Source organism: Balaenoptera ricei, chromosome 14 (genome assembly GCF_028023285.1).
Source record: "Balaenoptera ricei isolate mBalRic1 chromosome 14, mBalRic1.hap2, whole genome shotgun sequence".
NCBI classification, from domain to species: Eukaryota; Metazoa; Chordata; class Mammalia; order Artiodactyla; family Balaenopteridae; genus Balaenoptera; species Balaenoptera ricei.
In genome coordinates, this window is record NC_082652.1 from 41,880,885 (window position 1) to 41,897,422 (window position 16,538).

At 42.1% G+C, this 16,538-nt stretch overlaps 1 protein-coding gene across 4 annotated transcripts in view; it reads right to left on the bottom strand.

Moving 5' to 3' along the window:
• Nucleotides 1–601: 601 nt before the first annotated feature.
• ZNF521 (zinc finger protein 521) overlaps nt 602–16,538 on the bottom strand; it is a 280,444-nt gene continuing 264,507 nt past the window's right edge. For all 4 annotated transcript variants that reach the window (XM_059894811.1, XM_059894809.1, XM_059894810.1 and 1 more), the window contains one exon: nt 602–1,346. In XM_059894811.1, coding sequence (XP_059750794.1) covers nt 1,317–1,346 — 30 coding nt within the window. In that variant the 3' untranslated portion in view covers nt 602–1,316. The remainder of the gene's footprint in view (nt 1,347–16,538) is intronic.

Genomic DNA, 16,538 nt, shown 5'->3' on the forward strand with positions numbered 1-16,538 from the left:
CCACATCACCTCTCCGGGCTGGCGTCACCCTCTCCGGGCTGGGGGACTGAGGCCTGGAGGTGGGTGATGTGGAGAAGATCACACTGAGAGTCTGCGCTCTGTGCCAGTGCAAGGCTCCCTGCTCTGTGCTTTGTCTTCTGAATGAACAAAGCTGCTTCTTAAGTACACATAAGCCAAACTGCCTCTCAAATTGCAGCCATCTACTTGGAGTTCAGATTTGCACAGCATGACATGAATTGGGCTGCAAATTATGCAGAAAACAGCCATCACATCCATCTGTGATGTCAAAATCCTCCAGTACAATGTGACCTGGTAGGATCTGCAAGAGGAAGAAGTACATCGGGTCTGATTCCTTCCCTATGCGATGTGATGAATCTCCTCCCAGCTGCTTTTTGGCCCAGTGTGGAAAGGTTAAATATGACTGAGGTTATGCCTGGGATATTCTCAAGAGCAGAACTCATTTCCAAGGGTGCAGGCAATTAGATTTTTTTAATGGCAGAGTAACTAGAAAAAGAAAACACACAAATACACTCACACCTAATGGTAAACTGAATTTATTTCCTCTTGGAAAACAATTCCAGTAATCTCCAGGTTCAGACCGCAGAGTAAACATTAATAACAGTAACATACAGGTTAGTTCAACTGATTCAAGAATTTGGCTGTGTGAAATCATTAAGGAAAACCTTGAACACTCAAAGCTTCAAATGTATCCAGGAAAAAAAAAATTCTTTGACAGTCTACATAACAACTATTGCATATATAGTGATGCTAGCTGTCACATTGCAAGGCTTACAAATATATATACGGGCCTTATCCAGCTGTGGGGTTCTGTGAGAACATCTCTTCATGGTTTGCAAGAATCTTCAGCAATAAAAAATAGTCTTGGGTTTAACTGTTGATATACCAAAAGAGAAATTCTAGGCTTAAGTGTTAAGAAAAGGAAGTCCAAACATAGTCTCCTGTGTAACAGGGTTGTTTTAATCTGTCTTCCTTGAAAATACTTTCTCTTAAGCCATTTTGCTCACATTTTTTTTTTTTAAATCTTGCCTGAATAGGGCCCAAGTCCACTTGTCTTTATAAGACCATTTTAGTATCAGACGACATAATACATGTGAGACACTTTATATACAGGGGGTCTATCCGGTGCTCAAAAGTTCAAACACATGAACATCCAACAGTTTTGATAATACAAGTTTTATGGTACAATACAATGTTTCTGAATAATATACATTAACAATGAAAGTTTCGTGCAAAGAGTAAAATATGTTCCCTTTTTGTGCCACAAAAGTCATTCTCCTTGAGAGACCGTGCTTGCACTAACTGCTGTGTTGGGTCATCGTATGATTCTGTAATGAAAGAGGGGGAAAAAAAAAAAACCTTAAGTGATTGTATTTTCATCAAACCAAGTATCTATAAATGCTGATTGATTTATAATGACCTAAATACTGTATTTCTGCACCCAGATGAATTGGTGCTCATGGGACCGGCTCCTCCCTTCCCCCAGTGGGAGCCAGGATGGAAGGGCGGGGCCAGGGGTCTCCCCTTTCTCTGCCTCTGTTTTGCTTCCCTGGAGACATACCCCACCTTCCACCATCTCTTCTTATCAGAATACGACCGTCTTTTCAAATGCCTGGGTAGCACTATTTTAACAGTTATATTTATCTGCACATCATTTCCATTCATTACAGATGCTTTTGTTCTAACTCACTCTTAGAAGGTGAACGTCTTAACAGCAGAGGCTCTATCTGTCCCTGAATATAGACTTCACGGGCAAGAACAGCCTGGCCGGCCACTGACAGGACAGGAAGCTTCTCCAGCTCCTCTCCTGGGGGTGGGCTTGGTGCTGGGTCCCAACCTGGCGCAGGAGCAGATCACAGCAGCCTGCAACCTCCCCCGTCCCCAGCGGGTGCAGTCCTTGTTGTATTCTGGTGGCCTCCTCTCCATCCACACAGCATGTCCCCTTTCTGAGCCAACATCCCGGTTCCAAATTGTGAGCCGGTAACGGGGATTCCTGGGTAACGTATAACTACAAGCCAGGCCCTGGGGGTGAACAATGGGCTCCAGACCTGGGCCTGTGGCCTGCACGGGGGATGGTCACAGGACCATGGGACGTTCATTCGGAGCAAACGCCTGGAGATGGCCTGATGTGCACCTTCCCTCCGCTGTGCCTCCCCTGAGCCTCGTTCTCCCACCTCTCCCAGTTGACCCCCTCCCCCATCCCTTCTGATCACAAAATACTACCATTTCATGCTCATCCCATCTAAAACTGCTTTCCCCCTCCTCTGATTTCCCACAGCGCTTTATACTGCTTATATTGTATGCATCTGAGGTCTTGTGGTTATTTGTAATTTCGGCTCTCTCCCTGTGTGTAATTTGGGTCTTCATTCATTTATTCATTGCTTCACAAGCATCTCTTGAATCCTGGTATCACCACCAGGCATAGCCCCCAGGATTGCAGCGCTCAGCAAAGAGGGTCTGGCCAAATGAACGACTGACAAGCTAGGCAAGGGCTACAGCAGGGAGAAGGACGGTCCCTGCCTTCACATCTTCAGAGTGCTCTCAGTCTCAAGAAAGTCATGTGGGCACATGATGGTAAAGCAACCTGGTGGGATTATATTAGAAATGACCATAGGAATATCATGCACGCCTAACCCTGCCTGGCCTTTGGGGAAGGCTTTGCAGTGTACGTAACTCGTGACATTTTAGTTGAGGCTGGAAACATGAAGAGGCATTTGGGGTGCAGGGCGGGCATTCCAGGCCAAAGACCCACGTGGGTAAAGGCAAAGAAGAATATGCAAGGTATGTTCGTGGACCTGCAACTCGTTCAGTTTGGTTGGAATCTTCTCAAGTGTCCAGAACCAAGCATGTGGATGAGAAATGAAGATAGAGAGAAGTTTGCGGCCAGATTATGAAGAGCCCTCTGTACCTGGCTAAGGAGTTCAGGCTTTGTCTTGTAGGTAAAGAGGAGCTATGGAAAGTTTTCAACAGAAGGCTTTGTCTTAGAGATCTTTGTTATCTTTTCATCCCCCACCAAACTAGCAAAATGCCTGCCCAATGAGTAAAGGATGAAGGACCGGAGGCTTGGCTGCTCAGGGTTGCCCAATTGGGGCTAAGAGCACCAGTGAAGGAGACATGAGTCTCGTGAAAAGGACCCAGGTCTTCCGTTCCCTATTTCAAACTAAGCCCATTTTATAAGCAGATTGACAGCAAATAATGAGGATGTTATTTCACTCAGCCTTATTTAAAACATACCATTTTTATTAATTCAGTAAAAGACAAGCTGGATTTTTAATTTTTCTTTAGTAGTACTAGCCTAAAAGTACATACAGGAGCAGACCAGTTTTATGCCAACTCTTTTTTTCTTTGTATTGATTCTAAATAACTGCTTCTGCAAATTATTTTTCACCAACACGTAGACATAAAGGGTAATCAAAATACTGATGGGGGCTTCCCTGGTGGCGCAGTGGTTGAGAATCTGCCTGCCAATGCAGGGGACACGGGTTCGAGCCCTGGTCTGGGAAGATCCCACATGCTGCGGAGCGGCTGGGCCCGTGAGCCACAATTGCTGAGCCTGCGCGTCTGGAGCCTGTGCTCTGCAACAAGAGAGGCCGCGATAGTGAGAGGCCCGCGCACCGCGATGAAGAGTGGCCCCCACTTGACACAATTAGAGAAAGCCCTCACACAGAAACGAAGACCCAACACAGCCATAAATAAATAAATAAATAAATAAATAAATAAATAAATAAATAAATAAAAATTAAAATAGTTTGGTTTAAATTAAAAAAAAAAAAATACTGATGAGACTAAGAAACATTGCTATCCCCTTAAATATCAACATAATTATGATCAAAGAGGTTACAAACAGTAAAAAAGTTCAATTACTCAAAATGCACTGTCTAAACTTTCTCATGCATTTTCCTATCTCAAAGAGTCAAGCCTGATCTTACAGAAAGGTGCTTTTTTTTTTAATTTAAAAAAATTAAGAAAATAAATACAAGAGCTATGACAATAGTTATCTAAATGGTAGAACGTTGACAGGAGGATGTGTGATTACTTTTTATCATAAAGTAAAAAACAGAAATCAGTTTAATAACATTATTTAAAAATATTTAAGTGCTTACTATAGACATTCCACATTCAATCGAATTTTAGTGGTTAATAAAGGAAGCTATACTGCAATCTATCCTGTGTTCTTCTATGTGCCTATATTAAGATACTGCAGAACAAAAACCTAACACAAGTTGGCCATAATAGTTGGCAACAGTTGTTTCTTGGATGCTTTCATCCTAAACCAAAGCCCTACAAGTCTCTTCGGAGGTGCAAAGAAATGAACAAATACATATGAATCACTTATTGCAACAGATTGAAGTTGCTACTATACAGGATTTATGCTTTGCATATTAAGAGAAAAGAATATATATCATTTGAGAGAAGGACAAGGGTATGGCCTGCAAAATTCAAGATTCAACAAAACTAAAGAGCTGTAATACAAATAACGGCTAAATGGGAAATCTGGCATGAAACATGGTAAAGGCAGAAAGTTCTCTTGGTGTGGAGATACTTGCATACCATTGAGGTCACTTAGTGCCCTTCTTTTTCTTTTTTTCTCCAGATCAGCTGAGGGTGAGGTCAGGCCTCCCAGTCCTGGCGTTCACCATTGTCTGTGATTCTCAAGGTGGGAATTGGGCATATTTGCATTGAAAACAAAACAAACAAACAAACAAAAAACTCAGGTGATTCTGATCCAGTCCTCAAGGGCTTGTCCTCACCACTTTTGAGGATCTTTGGGATGTGACTGTTCCCCTCGTCCACGTAGTACATTGAGTCACTGAAAATGACAAATGGCCTGATTTCATCTTCTGGAGGAAGGAAGGAATGTCTGAGCTGCACAGGTTACTGGGTTGGTTTTTAGGGGCTGGAGAGAAAGATGAGGAGTGTTTGTCTCCAGGCTTCACTGAAGATCCAAGGATAAGAGAAACAAGAAGTTGCTTCATGGGAGCTTTCCACCTATTTGGTGTGTTTTTAAAATCATAGACAGAAAGGGAGACAGGAAGCGAGTGGGAAAGATGAAAAGTAGACCAGAGAAGCGCTAAGCCCAAGGAGAGGGCAGGTGCCTGCCCTAGCTCCTCCCCACCCCCCGCCACACCACAGAGCCCTTCCTGAGCCCCTGCAGCACAGACAGGGACACGCAGGGCGAGAAAACGTTGCCAGGCCACGCGCAAGCAGCCTTCTCCTATACGAGTTTTCTGTTCTTTGGGTCTGGAGGAAACCACTACACTAGAACAAAGCAGTGGGTAATCTCACCAATTTTACACAGCAATTCACAGTCCCCAAGGTACTTTAATGCAATGACAGGTTATGAGAAAAAATATCTGTTCCAATGAAGGGAAAGTGTTTTACATAATCGGGGAGAACATCAGTGCAACATCGACGCGGGTTGGGGGGGTGATGACAGAAAAGGAAGTAGGAAGAGAAGAAAACTTCTGTAATCCCACAGAGAGCCATATTCTACTCTGCAAAAAGCCATCTCTTGGAGACCCCATGTCTAAGTAACTGAAAATTGCAAACCATTAATCCCAGTTATGAACAGTTGTTTTACACGAGGGGGGTTTGTGTTAAAAAAAAAATCAAATTCACAACACACCTTAAAGCTTAAAAGACGATCCATCTAGGTATGATACCTTAATAGCCAGGTTTTTAAAAAAACAACAACAACAAAAACACTCTTTACTGTAAAGGGCCCCATTTAGAAGGAGTTTGCTCTATCTTTTTTTCTCTAAAATGTGAAATTAAACTTAGAAAGCTAAAAAACAGATGAGGACCTTAAAAATTCCCTTCTAGCACTATGAATTTCTTTTAAAATATGAGATGCCTTTCATTTTACAAGACTGGAATTCTCATTTTGGGCTTGGCACGCTAACACATGATTAATTCAGCCTCCTCCTTTCTGAGAGCTGACCACATTTACTGGTCAAACGGTTTAATCCTATTTAAAATGCAATCCAAGCAAAATATTTTTAAATAAAAAAAAAAACAACCCACCATCCCCTGTAACTGTTCACCTTGGCCAAACTATCCCATTTTCCTGTGATCTTGATGTGAATTTGAATATTTACACCTATAACAAAGATGAAGTTAAGCTCTGGAGGAAAGCCAGGGGGAATCTACCTTCCCAGGGTGGAAAAATTAAGTCCCTAGCCCCCAAAGTGGTGCCACAGATTGCCCTCGCTTGTCCAATATTTTGACAGACCACGTCTCGTTGTCTGTGCTTTGTAGCCCTCTGTTGGCATCGGCAAAATGTTACATAGCAGTGATAATAAAAATAAAAACTGTGTCAGAATGGAAGTTTTGTGAGATTTGTTGATTCAAAGATGTTAATCATTTTTACCATGAGTTGTCTATTTATAGCCTTTTGTCTCAAATTCTGACAAGCTTTTAAAACTAAGAAAAAGAGCCAGCATGCTATTTTAAAAAGGAATGAAAAAAAAAAATAGCAAGCTTTCCACTAATTCACCATGCCATTAGAATCCCAAATTTAAACTGCAGTTGTATTCAATTTAAATGAGATGTTTTCCAACCAGAAGAAATAGTAGGCAATTGTGGCTTTGCAACAATGCAAGGCGGGAAGAAATAAAAGAAATAGAAGGATTAAATGTGGCTGTTTCTTTCAACAGATGGTGACAGCACCATGGCAGCATGTTGTTTTTTTCTTCAGTTGAAGAACGCAAACATCCGTAATCAATCATCACTGATTAACTAATTATATTACCCTTCCTTTTATCACGAGGGTTGGACCTTTATCTGTAAACACTATAGATAGTCTGTATGCTCTTATTTTTCTAGAAGCATATCCCAGTACACATACAGTCGTGCAGTTACAGGCTGCAAACAGAATTCTACATTATCGTCCACCTTTAAGCACTACTGCTTTTTTTTTTTTTTTTTTTTTTTAAACAAAAGCAATTGGTTTCCAACAGCCTAGATAATAAGTCTTTTGACCTGCATTCTTCTTTGACCCATTAAGGTCACCCTGTGCTCGGGCATATAGCTGACTTAGGAAATGCCCGCGAGTCCTACATTTTATCTCCTGCCCACTCAAAATAAAGCTTTCTTTAAATGTGTCTGCACGGGTCCCTGAAGGCCAAAGAGGCATCCCTGTAGCGGGCAGTGGAGGGACAGAAGCTTCTGCCTTTATTAATGAATGCAGACCATTATGAGTCTGGCTGGCTCCTTCCGTGTTCCCAGAAGCATATACTGTACGTGACTTAAAATGCTAGAATATTGACACAAAGCGAGCCAGGCACCCCTAAGGAAAATTACTCCTTGGATATAATGTAGGCTCGTAACAGCTATTAGAGTACAAAATAAAACCCTCCGGGATCAAACTGACATATACCGCATTCTACCTAGTCCTCAAACATTAGAAGAATTTCTTTGTGAAGGCACTCTCAAGGACAGCATTAAACTGACTTTTGTAGCAATCTGCAGCAGCTTTTTGGCTTAGAGCTTTTAGTACTAAATCTCTGGTTTGAATCAATATAAGTACTATATCTTCTACATTAATCAATACATTTGGTTCAATACATGTTCTATTAAATTATACTTTCTAATCAAGATTTTTACATTTCCACCCTCTCTCTATTTTCATTCCCAAGTTCTTTTGCTAGTAAAACAGCTTTAGGAGTGTATCTAGCTAATGCAGAGAGGATACTGGGTGATCTCCCCCATAGGTTAGAGAAAAAAACACAATGGCAAATGGTAGCCTTTGTCTTGATAAGGTTAACAGGATGTGAAGGCAATAAATTAACATTTTCAAAGTCCACATGATTACCAAAGTACTCATAGTTTTAAATTAATTAAAAGTGAATTGCTTCAGCTTTGGAAGTACTGTTAGAATGTTCTAAAAATCACCCAAATCATCCAAAATACCAATTAGACCCCGTTTTACCACCCCAAAGTTTCCATTGTCTACAAATTATATACTTCTTAGCTGGAGAAATTTGGGGTAATTGTGTTTTCATGGGCCCTATTTCAGGAACATATATGTGGGTATGTGCATTTTGGTGAGATATATTTTAATGAATGTTCTTAAAAGACAAATGTATAGTATTCCCCAAAGTGCTTTGACAGTCTAAAAAACATATTCATATGATGGATTTTCATGACCAGGGTGGTTGACTCACAATTTTTACTTTGGCAGAATTTACTAAAATGAGGCTCTACACTTTTATTTTGATAAACAGCAATGGAATTTCCCAAACTGTCATGATATGCTTTTACCCCTCTCTTTAATGCCATGAATGTTGCATTTATGATCATGTTTGCACTGACAAAATTTCCCTTTTTATTTTTTCTTATGGTAATGTCATCACTATGAACTTAGAGAGACACTGATGCATTTTCTTTTGACATTTAACAGTTCACATGGGCTTGGCCTGACATCTCAAAGCATTTTCTGGATGACACTAAGCTATATTAAAGCAAAAGGTGAAATGGCATCATCAGAAGTGATCAGAAAAATACACGATATTAAGGGCAGAAAAGGACTATTAGGTTATTTAGTTTGTCCCCTTGCTGGACAAAAATTGTTTTATAAAGTTCACACTCTAGGCTAGTTTTAAATGGTTTTGGCAATGAAGCTTCTATCACACCTCCCATAGGAAACGATTTCACATTCTAATAAACCTCACTGAAGGACTTTTTTTGTATTTGCTGTTCTTTGGACATTCATGCTAAATAAGCCTAGAAAAGGTTGGGCTGAGATAACTCTGAAGCATGTGGACACTGGCATGTTTATGAGTTTATGTTCAGAAGCCTTGACCATGTATCTGTAGTATAAAGTTCTTCTATCTCATCCAGAAAAACCAAAAAGACAATCCAGTAAGCTATTTCTTAGTCATTATACAAAATATGTCATTCAATTGCTTTGTTCTAGAGAGAGATGCCTACAAATTAAATAGATTCTAGAAGGCCGGTGGGACCAGGTTTCCCAACCTCAGCAGTACTGGAATGTTGAAGGGGACTAGTCTTTGTTCTAGGGGTCTGCCCTGTGCACAGTAGGATGTTAGCAACATCCCTGGCTTCTGTCAACAACATGCCAGGGGCACCTTCCCAGTCGTGACAGCCAGAAATCTCTAGACCTTGCCACGTAACCCCTGGGGGAAAAATCATCCCCAGTTGAGGACCACTGCTTCCAGTGTTTTGAAAACACATTGAGCTTGCTGCGCCTGCTTGAGGCTGCGACCTAGTCTTCAGTCTCTGAGGTATCTCCCCCCGTCAAATTACAAAAAAAAAAAAAGGATAGCAAAAGGGACACATATATGCCACACGGAACTGTGGCATGGCATTTAAAAATATGGTCAATGGTGAGAATGGGCGTTTGCTGAGAAATCAGGGAAAGGATTCTTCGAGATATATAATAAATGGCATTGCTTGTATAAATAATCATCTCTCCAAAAATGTCCACTCCCTCAGCAGTTTAGTAAGACCTTCCATGTACCATCAATGAACAAAGGTGGTACATTTTAGTGGCTCTTCATCAGTGCTGCTTTAGAAATATTTACAAACTAATAAAGTATAAAGGGACCCAAATATTAAAATCTGGAAATTACTATTTAGGCTATGGAAACAACTCCCTACTCTGAACGGACTGCAAAGCCATCATCCCTCATTTGCTGGTCGAGATTCAATAGCAGGAGCCAACGACACCTGTAAGTGATGCTTCAGAATAAAAAAGAGATGGTTTCAGAGCTGGGAGAGTTCTAGCAGCATCTGTTCCAACATCTCATTTTATAGGTGAGGAAATTAAGTCCCAGAGAGTTTAAGCCAACTTTCAAGGTCTTATAGCCACTCCAGTGGCTGAGCTGGCTGTTGAGCGGTGCAGGTTGCTATGTTCTAATCCCCGGGCTGGGCTGGGCTGGCTGCGGAGACTACAGCTGCTCACCGTCAGGGCACTCACCAGGGACAGGAGGACAGGGTGCCATGGGCCACAGAGAAAGGGCGCCTCACCTCCTGGGCTTAGTTTTCAGAGGAGTCACACTTGCCCGCTGCTGGAGTGATGAGGAGGGGGAGGTTAGAAGAGAGTGACGGGCTCCAGGGGGAGAGACCAAGCAGGAGCCAAGCTGAGAGCGGCAGAGGGCAGGGTACTGGGTCCCTGTGGGGCTGGAGATCCATGTGGCTGGGCAGGGAGGTAGGGGTCACTTCAAACAGAGCCTATTTTCACCACAGGTGCTTTTTTTTTTACAACAGCAAACCAAGCTGGGAAAGCCAATGGTGGTGAACAATATCTTGAGAATACCTACCTATAAAGTAGCCTAGCCTTAGTCTAATGTGAGTCTTCAGAAGCCTAAGCAAAGACTAATTTTTAAAGGAATGCCATGTCCAAATTGCTAATGTAGAGCAATTTTTAGTATTTTGACAATTAAACATTTCAGAGAAATAAAACAAGCCACGCTGGTCCACCAGCTTCAAAAGGACAAATACTGCTGATGGGTCACACGTGACAATGTTAACTTCGTAACCATTTCAGTTCTCTTACGAGCTTAAAAATGGTAGTAAAGGGGATTCCCTAGTGGCCCAGTGGTTAGGACTCTGCTTTCACTGCCAAGGGTGCAGGTTCGAGCCCTGGTTGGGGAACTAAAATCCCACAAGCCACACAGCATGGCCAAAAATTAAAATAAATAAATAAATAAAAATAATAAATAAAATGCATGAAAAGAAATGGTAGTAAAATTCCAGTCACTAGCTGACCCCTATCTGTTTTGCATATAGGGCAGGCTTGAAATTTCCCTTTTTTGAACTGATAGGAGCATGCACTATCTACTACATTGAGGAAAAAGAAAAAAAAAAAAAAGGTGCTGAATTGGAAGAATAGGTTAAAAAGAGCAAAATGGCCACTGGGAGATACATTAAAAGTACGAAGTTTATTTTTAAAAGAGAGCAATGAGTTGAGCTACCTGTTTACATGCATGGAGCCAACGGAAAATTTAAATCAAACTGCAGAGAGCCAGCAAAAATGAAAGAGAGGCCAGAGCTTAAAGATTCTGCTTAGATTCTAGAATTGCAGGATCCAGCGTATTGTGGGACAGAAGGCTTTGATAGGCAATACAGTCTAATAAGATATTCAGGGATTAAGTCGGTGCTTCACAGACAGATGTGTCCATGTGCCAGTTGTTGCTAAGCTTTAATTTTTCCCCCTGTAATGTTTAATTTATCACACTGGCGCTTTCTAAACTAGAACACCTGTAAACAAGGTTAAGAATGACCTCCTTCCAATTTTACATCCGTGAACAGTGCCCCTTCTTCGTGCTCTAATTGTAGATACCTTAAAGATAAATAAATCTGTGGAATGAAGGAAAAAGAAGGCTGGGCTGACACTGAAATGTGTTCATCTTGGGTGAATGCAAATTTCCTCTCTGCCTGGCTCTGTGTGTACACACTGACTCATGATGCTCAAGCCATATTCAAGCCCCCCGCCCCATCCCAAGTCAAACACAATTAAACAAACTTCTGCTAAATATTTAACAGCCTCGTGTACTAATTAGCAGCAAATAATGGGAGCTTACATTGATAATTGCTCAGAAATGTCCTCTTGCACACATTACACATTTCCTGCTCCTCCCTTTTCTCTTAGATTTTGAATCCCAGAAGGTTTTTCGTAAAGGATTTAGTTAGTGAAATTACCCATCGTCACATTACTTGGCCCAAGATCTTGCAGTCAAGTTAGGTTGTTTGACCATCAGCAGCAAGATTCCACCTGCATTACTTACTTCACGTCTGTTTTTGAAATCCATTGAAAGTTATGTACCTGAAAGCTGTTGGAACAGGGCATTGATGTAAAAACTGACCGGCAGGTTTAGGATTTAAACTCTGTCCACCAGACTCAAAAGGTCATCTGATTAGAATGGGAGAAGCACAAGGCACAGTAATTTATATTCAAAGGGTAACCTTTCTAGGGAGGGGGAGGAAGCAAGAACTCTTCCTGCTTTTCCACTTGATATGGACAAGGATTCCCTTCAACCAATTCCCAATAATTATGAAAAAGAGTTTATTGAACTTGGGCAAAAAGCAAAAGAAATGCCACTTCCTTGTAGTGTATTTTTTCTTTTATTAAAAACACTGCCACACTCTCTAGGAGGTAAACTCACAGTAAGAGTAAGTCAACATGTTATAAATCACGAAGAATAACAGAAAACAACCTTTCCGCATCATAAGCAACCAAATGTTTGTCTACTAGGGCATTTGCTTTAGTAAATATACATACAAAGAATAGAACTGTGAAAAGACAATGTGTTGGTTTCCCAAATTTCCATAATGAAACTGCAGAAGAATGAGTGTGTGTGTGCACATGTGCATGTGTGTACACTCGTGCCTACGCTGGACGCTGGCATGAGTGTGTGGTGCGGAGCCGGGAGAGAGGTACATTCCTGCGTGCGTTCTACAGGTAAAATCCCTGGTGTTTGCCTTTGATCTTTGGGTCCCCCAGGGCTCATATTCCCGCATGGAGAATGCAATTTAGAAGGAGCCCCAAGAAGGCCTTGCTTTAAGTTCTAAGAAAGTCCTTTTAAAATGCAAATATTTCACAAGCCCAATTCCATTTGGGTGTCTCTCACTTTCAATTAAAAAAAAAATAATCCTGGCTTGGAGAGAAGAGAAATAATTCTGTACTTAAGTTTGGTGCTTTTTTTTTTCCTTGCTTGCTCTCTTTCCTTTCCCTCCCCCTTGCATGTTTTGTGTCCTGCAGAAAGCTTCAAGCCCCTTTCTTTAATAACGTCCTGCCCCGCGTCCCCTGAAATCACCCATCTGTTAACCAGTGCACACAGGCAGGAAGAGAGGGAATCAGGAATGCCAAGTGCATCCCTTATCCTACATGGAACCTTGTTGGGTCTTAACATATACTTGGATTCCCTCTTGCGCCTCATCTCTTCTGGTCCCAGAAGCTTTCAGGTCTTAAAACGGCAGAGCTGCCCACCACTCTGGCCAAGAAGAGCCTCTATCCGCTTCATAAACCCGCACGTTAAACTCCCGTTCTCTCCCCATTTCCTGGGCATCTTTTCTGACGCTGCTTCCCGGTCTCTGTGGAACAGTTTCCCCACCCCTCATGGTGTACTGAGCTTCTAGAAAGACAGCCCTTGAGTCCCCCTCCGACAAAGCTGTAGCTATGGTGAGAGTAATCTATAACCCTCACATCCTTAGATAATTTGCTGCTCCAAGTTAATTTTAATTCATTACAATAAAGCAATATAATTAAAAAAATAACTCCTTAAAGTGAAGTATTTAACATGATCCTGGAAAGGAAGACAGCTTCCGCTAACAGAGGCCCAGGCAGCAGGCATGGTGCACGCTCGCTGTCTCGTGCAAATTCAAAGGTGAGCTGTAAACAAGCCCACGCACCAACGCCGCCGCCGCCGCCGGGCAGAAAGGACTGGGCGGCAGGAGGCCTCATTCTAATCAGTCCTCAAAGGAACCTGCCACACAGAAGTGGCACTTATTCTAATTTAAAGCCCTCATGCTTGCTTCAGTGTTGCAAAATTTATAAAAGAATAACTTCATTAAACCGCCTGGCACTTCAAACACAAATGCAAACCAGCCACAACATAGAAGGAGCTGGCCAAGAGGAAGAGAAATATTCCCAGAAGTTGTTAACTCAGATATTCAAATCCAGTCTGCATTTGGGCGCTTCTCTTTCTGAGGATGGGTTTGCCCTGGAACTTTCCTCCACCAAGGATTTCTGCGCCATGGTCCTTTACTTCTATCCTGAGGGCCAGTTGCTCCTGTTAAGTCTGCTTAATAACACTTAAAATCATCCAGCGGTTCGGCAAGGCACGTCCCTTGCAGAAATACATCCGGAAGAACCTAAATGAATGCTATTCAGTGCTCCTCTCCTGGTCTGCAGAAAAGATTGATTCTGAACATGCCACGATTACAGTCCCCATTTACTTGGATATATATTTCAGACTCACCTAAGTTGTTGAAAAACTAATGCAAAAACATTTTTTTCCCCTTACCCTAGGTCTTCCAGAAAGCCGGCAATAATAAGGGTTAAGTGGAAACATTCTGCTGAATTCATGCACAGCAATGGAGAAAAGTTATTGTCACATCCTAAAACACACACTTTTAAAGAAAATTCTTTTTCTCCCCTGAATCAAAGAAATGCTACAATAAAAGAACTTCAGGCTAGATTCCTAAGCTACAATGCAGTTTGTGTCAGAACACACATCATTTCATGCTGAACTGTCAGCATTTCTCCAAATCATTTTTCTTTTTTTTTTTTGGATGCAATGAAAAGACAAACCTAGAAACCTGTATAAAACCTCCAAGTCTCTGTGCAAGTATGCATCACACACAAATTGGTCTATTCATTGAGAGCCCGGGGTCCCAATGATGAAGAACTCCTTTCCTGTTCCGTGTTTCTCATCACCCAGGTCCAAACGTGTGCTAAGATTTTGCTTCAAAGAGAAGAGAGTAAGCAATCAAAAAGCTTGCAAATGGTAATCCATGGATGGATAAGAGGTAATGACCTTAGGGTGAAATCTCTTAAGGCGGATTTCTCCAAAGGCGAGTACCAGAAGACTGTTTATCCCAGCTGTCCTTCAGAACTGAGGAGGCCTTCTTGCTTTTGGTAAGAAGAGAGACCTATTATAGGATATTTGTGCCGGGCTGACTGGAGGACAGATTGACACAGTAGATGTGAACGTTAAACTTATCACCACGTAAATGCAGCATGATGTGTTCTGTATTATTCCTATTCCTAGGATAAACAAATACTGAAATTAACTCTCCATCATCTTTATAAATTTGTTTTACAGTGCTGAAGGCTCTTTTACATTCACATCATGCAATATGTTGGAGAAGGTAAGTTTGTATTATTTTTCCTCTCCATGAATAAAACAGGGCTAATCAGATGGAATGAATGAGCTAATTCAATTACAGGCAGCCTTTATTATACACTAAAATATGGATTATTGATCTTGTTGAGTTGGCAATGCAGGATGCAAATTCAGTGAGCAAAACCTGCAGATTTGAGTTTGGCTGTTTTTATTCATGCCGAAGTCCGCTAGAACTGTGCTCGCTTTGGAAAAAACCACCCAAAGAAAACAACCCTAACTACTTAAACCCAGGGCTTCACAAGGGAACAGATGAAAGGTTAAGCCAGAGGGCTGGCCTGGGAGCCTGAGCAGGCCCCAGAGTGGGAGTGGGGATGTAAGCTCTGTCATACGCCGACAATGGAGGGAGGAGAAGTGGGCCGGCTCTTTGGGCCCGTCTGTGCAGTGGTAAGCGAAAACTTATTTGGGAGACTGAAATGTACTTCACAGGCATCTTGCTGCAGATGCAATCAAGTCGTGTAGGAAGCAAGAACGCCTTGTGGTGGCCCTGCACTTGTGAGACGGGCTTGTTTGAAATGCAACGCTGCACCGTCCTAGCAAACTCCTTTTGTCTTTCATCTTTGAAAAAAAAAAAATGCAGTAGCCAACCCTCGTTCGAAAGAAGGCAGCTCTGAATATGAGGTCACGTGGGAGGAAAGCCTATGGCAGCAAACGCTAAAGGGAAAAAAGAAGGTGAGCTCTGATATCAGTGTCTATTGATACACCTCTGTTGTGCCTTCCCATTTCCCTTATAAACCTGCCCCGAGACTCTATGGCCTGCTGGGTGCTATTTGTACTCCGCTCCGGAGTGCAGACCAGACCGGCTCCTGGATTCCTTGTAAACTTCTCCCAGCTCCTCCTTCCCAGCGCCAACACTCCTTCTTTTGACGGGGTTCACATCCTCTCTACCTCTTTATGGGCCACAGCTGAGTGCCCCCCACATGGCAACACAGACGAAAATATGCTCTTTTCTCCTCTGTTTTTAAAAAAAGCCCAGAAACGGGTTCTGTGTTTTGGTAGGCATCCCTCCAAAGCATAGGTAAGTGTACATGTGGCCTGTTTTCGAAAAAGCTTCCAATGAAAGGGAGGAAGGAGGGACGCCTAACAATACTGCACAAAGTTGCAGACTGTTCGGCTACAGTCCAGAAAATGAATCCAATTTTTCATTCTGTCATTATAAATATTTCATTGCAAATGGTACTGATTTTCTGCAACTGTGGTTAAGCAAAGGGCCTCTGTGTGGATATTTAAGAAAAAAAAAAAAGGAGGAAGACAACGAGGAAGAAGGGAGGGGGAATGAAAGGTTAGCAACCAATTAATTTCTTACTTTCAATGTAAAAGATTCTGGGAGAAATTCAGCAGTGATGTAGTGTGTGACTCAAAGAAGAAGAAAAAAAACATTTACTCTGCTCTTCTTCTGACAGTTTCTCATAAAATATCTGCAGTCCATCTATCTTTTAGTACTCCAGGCTCCTCGGGAGAGCAGAAAATGGTGGTTTAAAGCTCTCTTCAGTGCCAGTCTGCGGGAGATTGCTTTCCACAGGACTCCCGCTGATGGAGGCCTAGGGGAAGAGGCCCAGGAGTTATTCAATCAGCCCGAGACTCTGGGGCGGCTGGGGGTCCTTTGAGGGCTGATTAGAAAGCTGCCCTCCTGTTGCCTGCCTCGGAACAGAA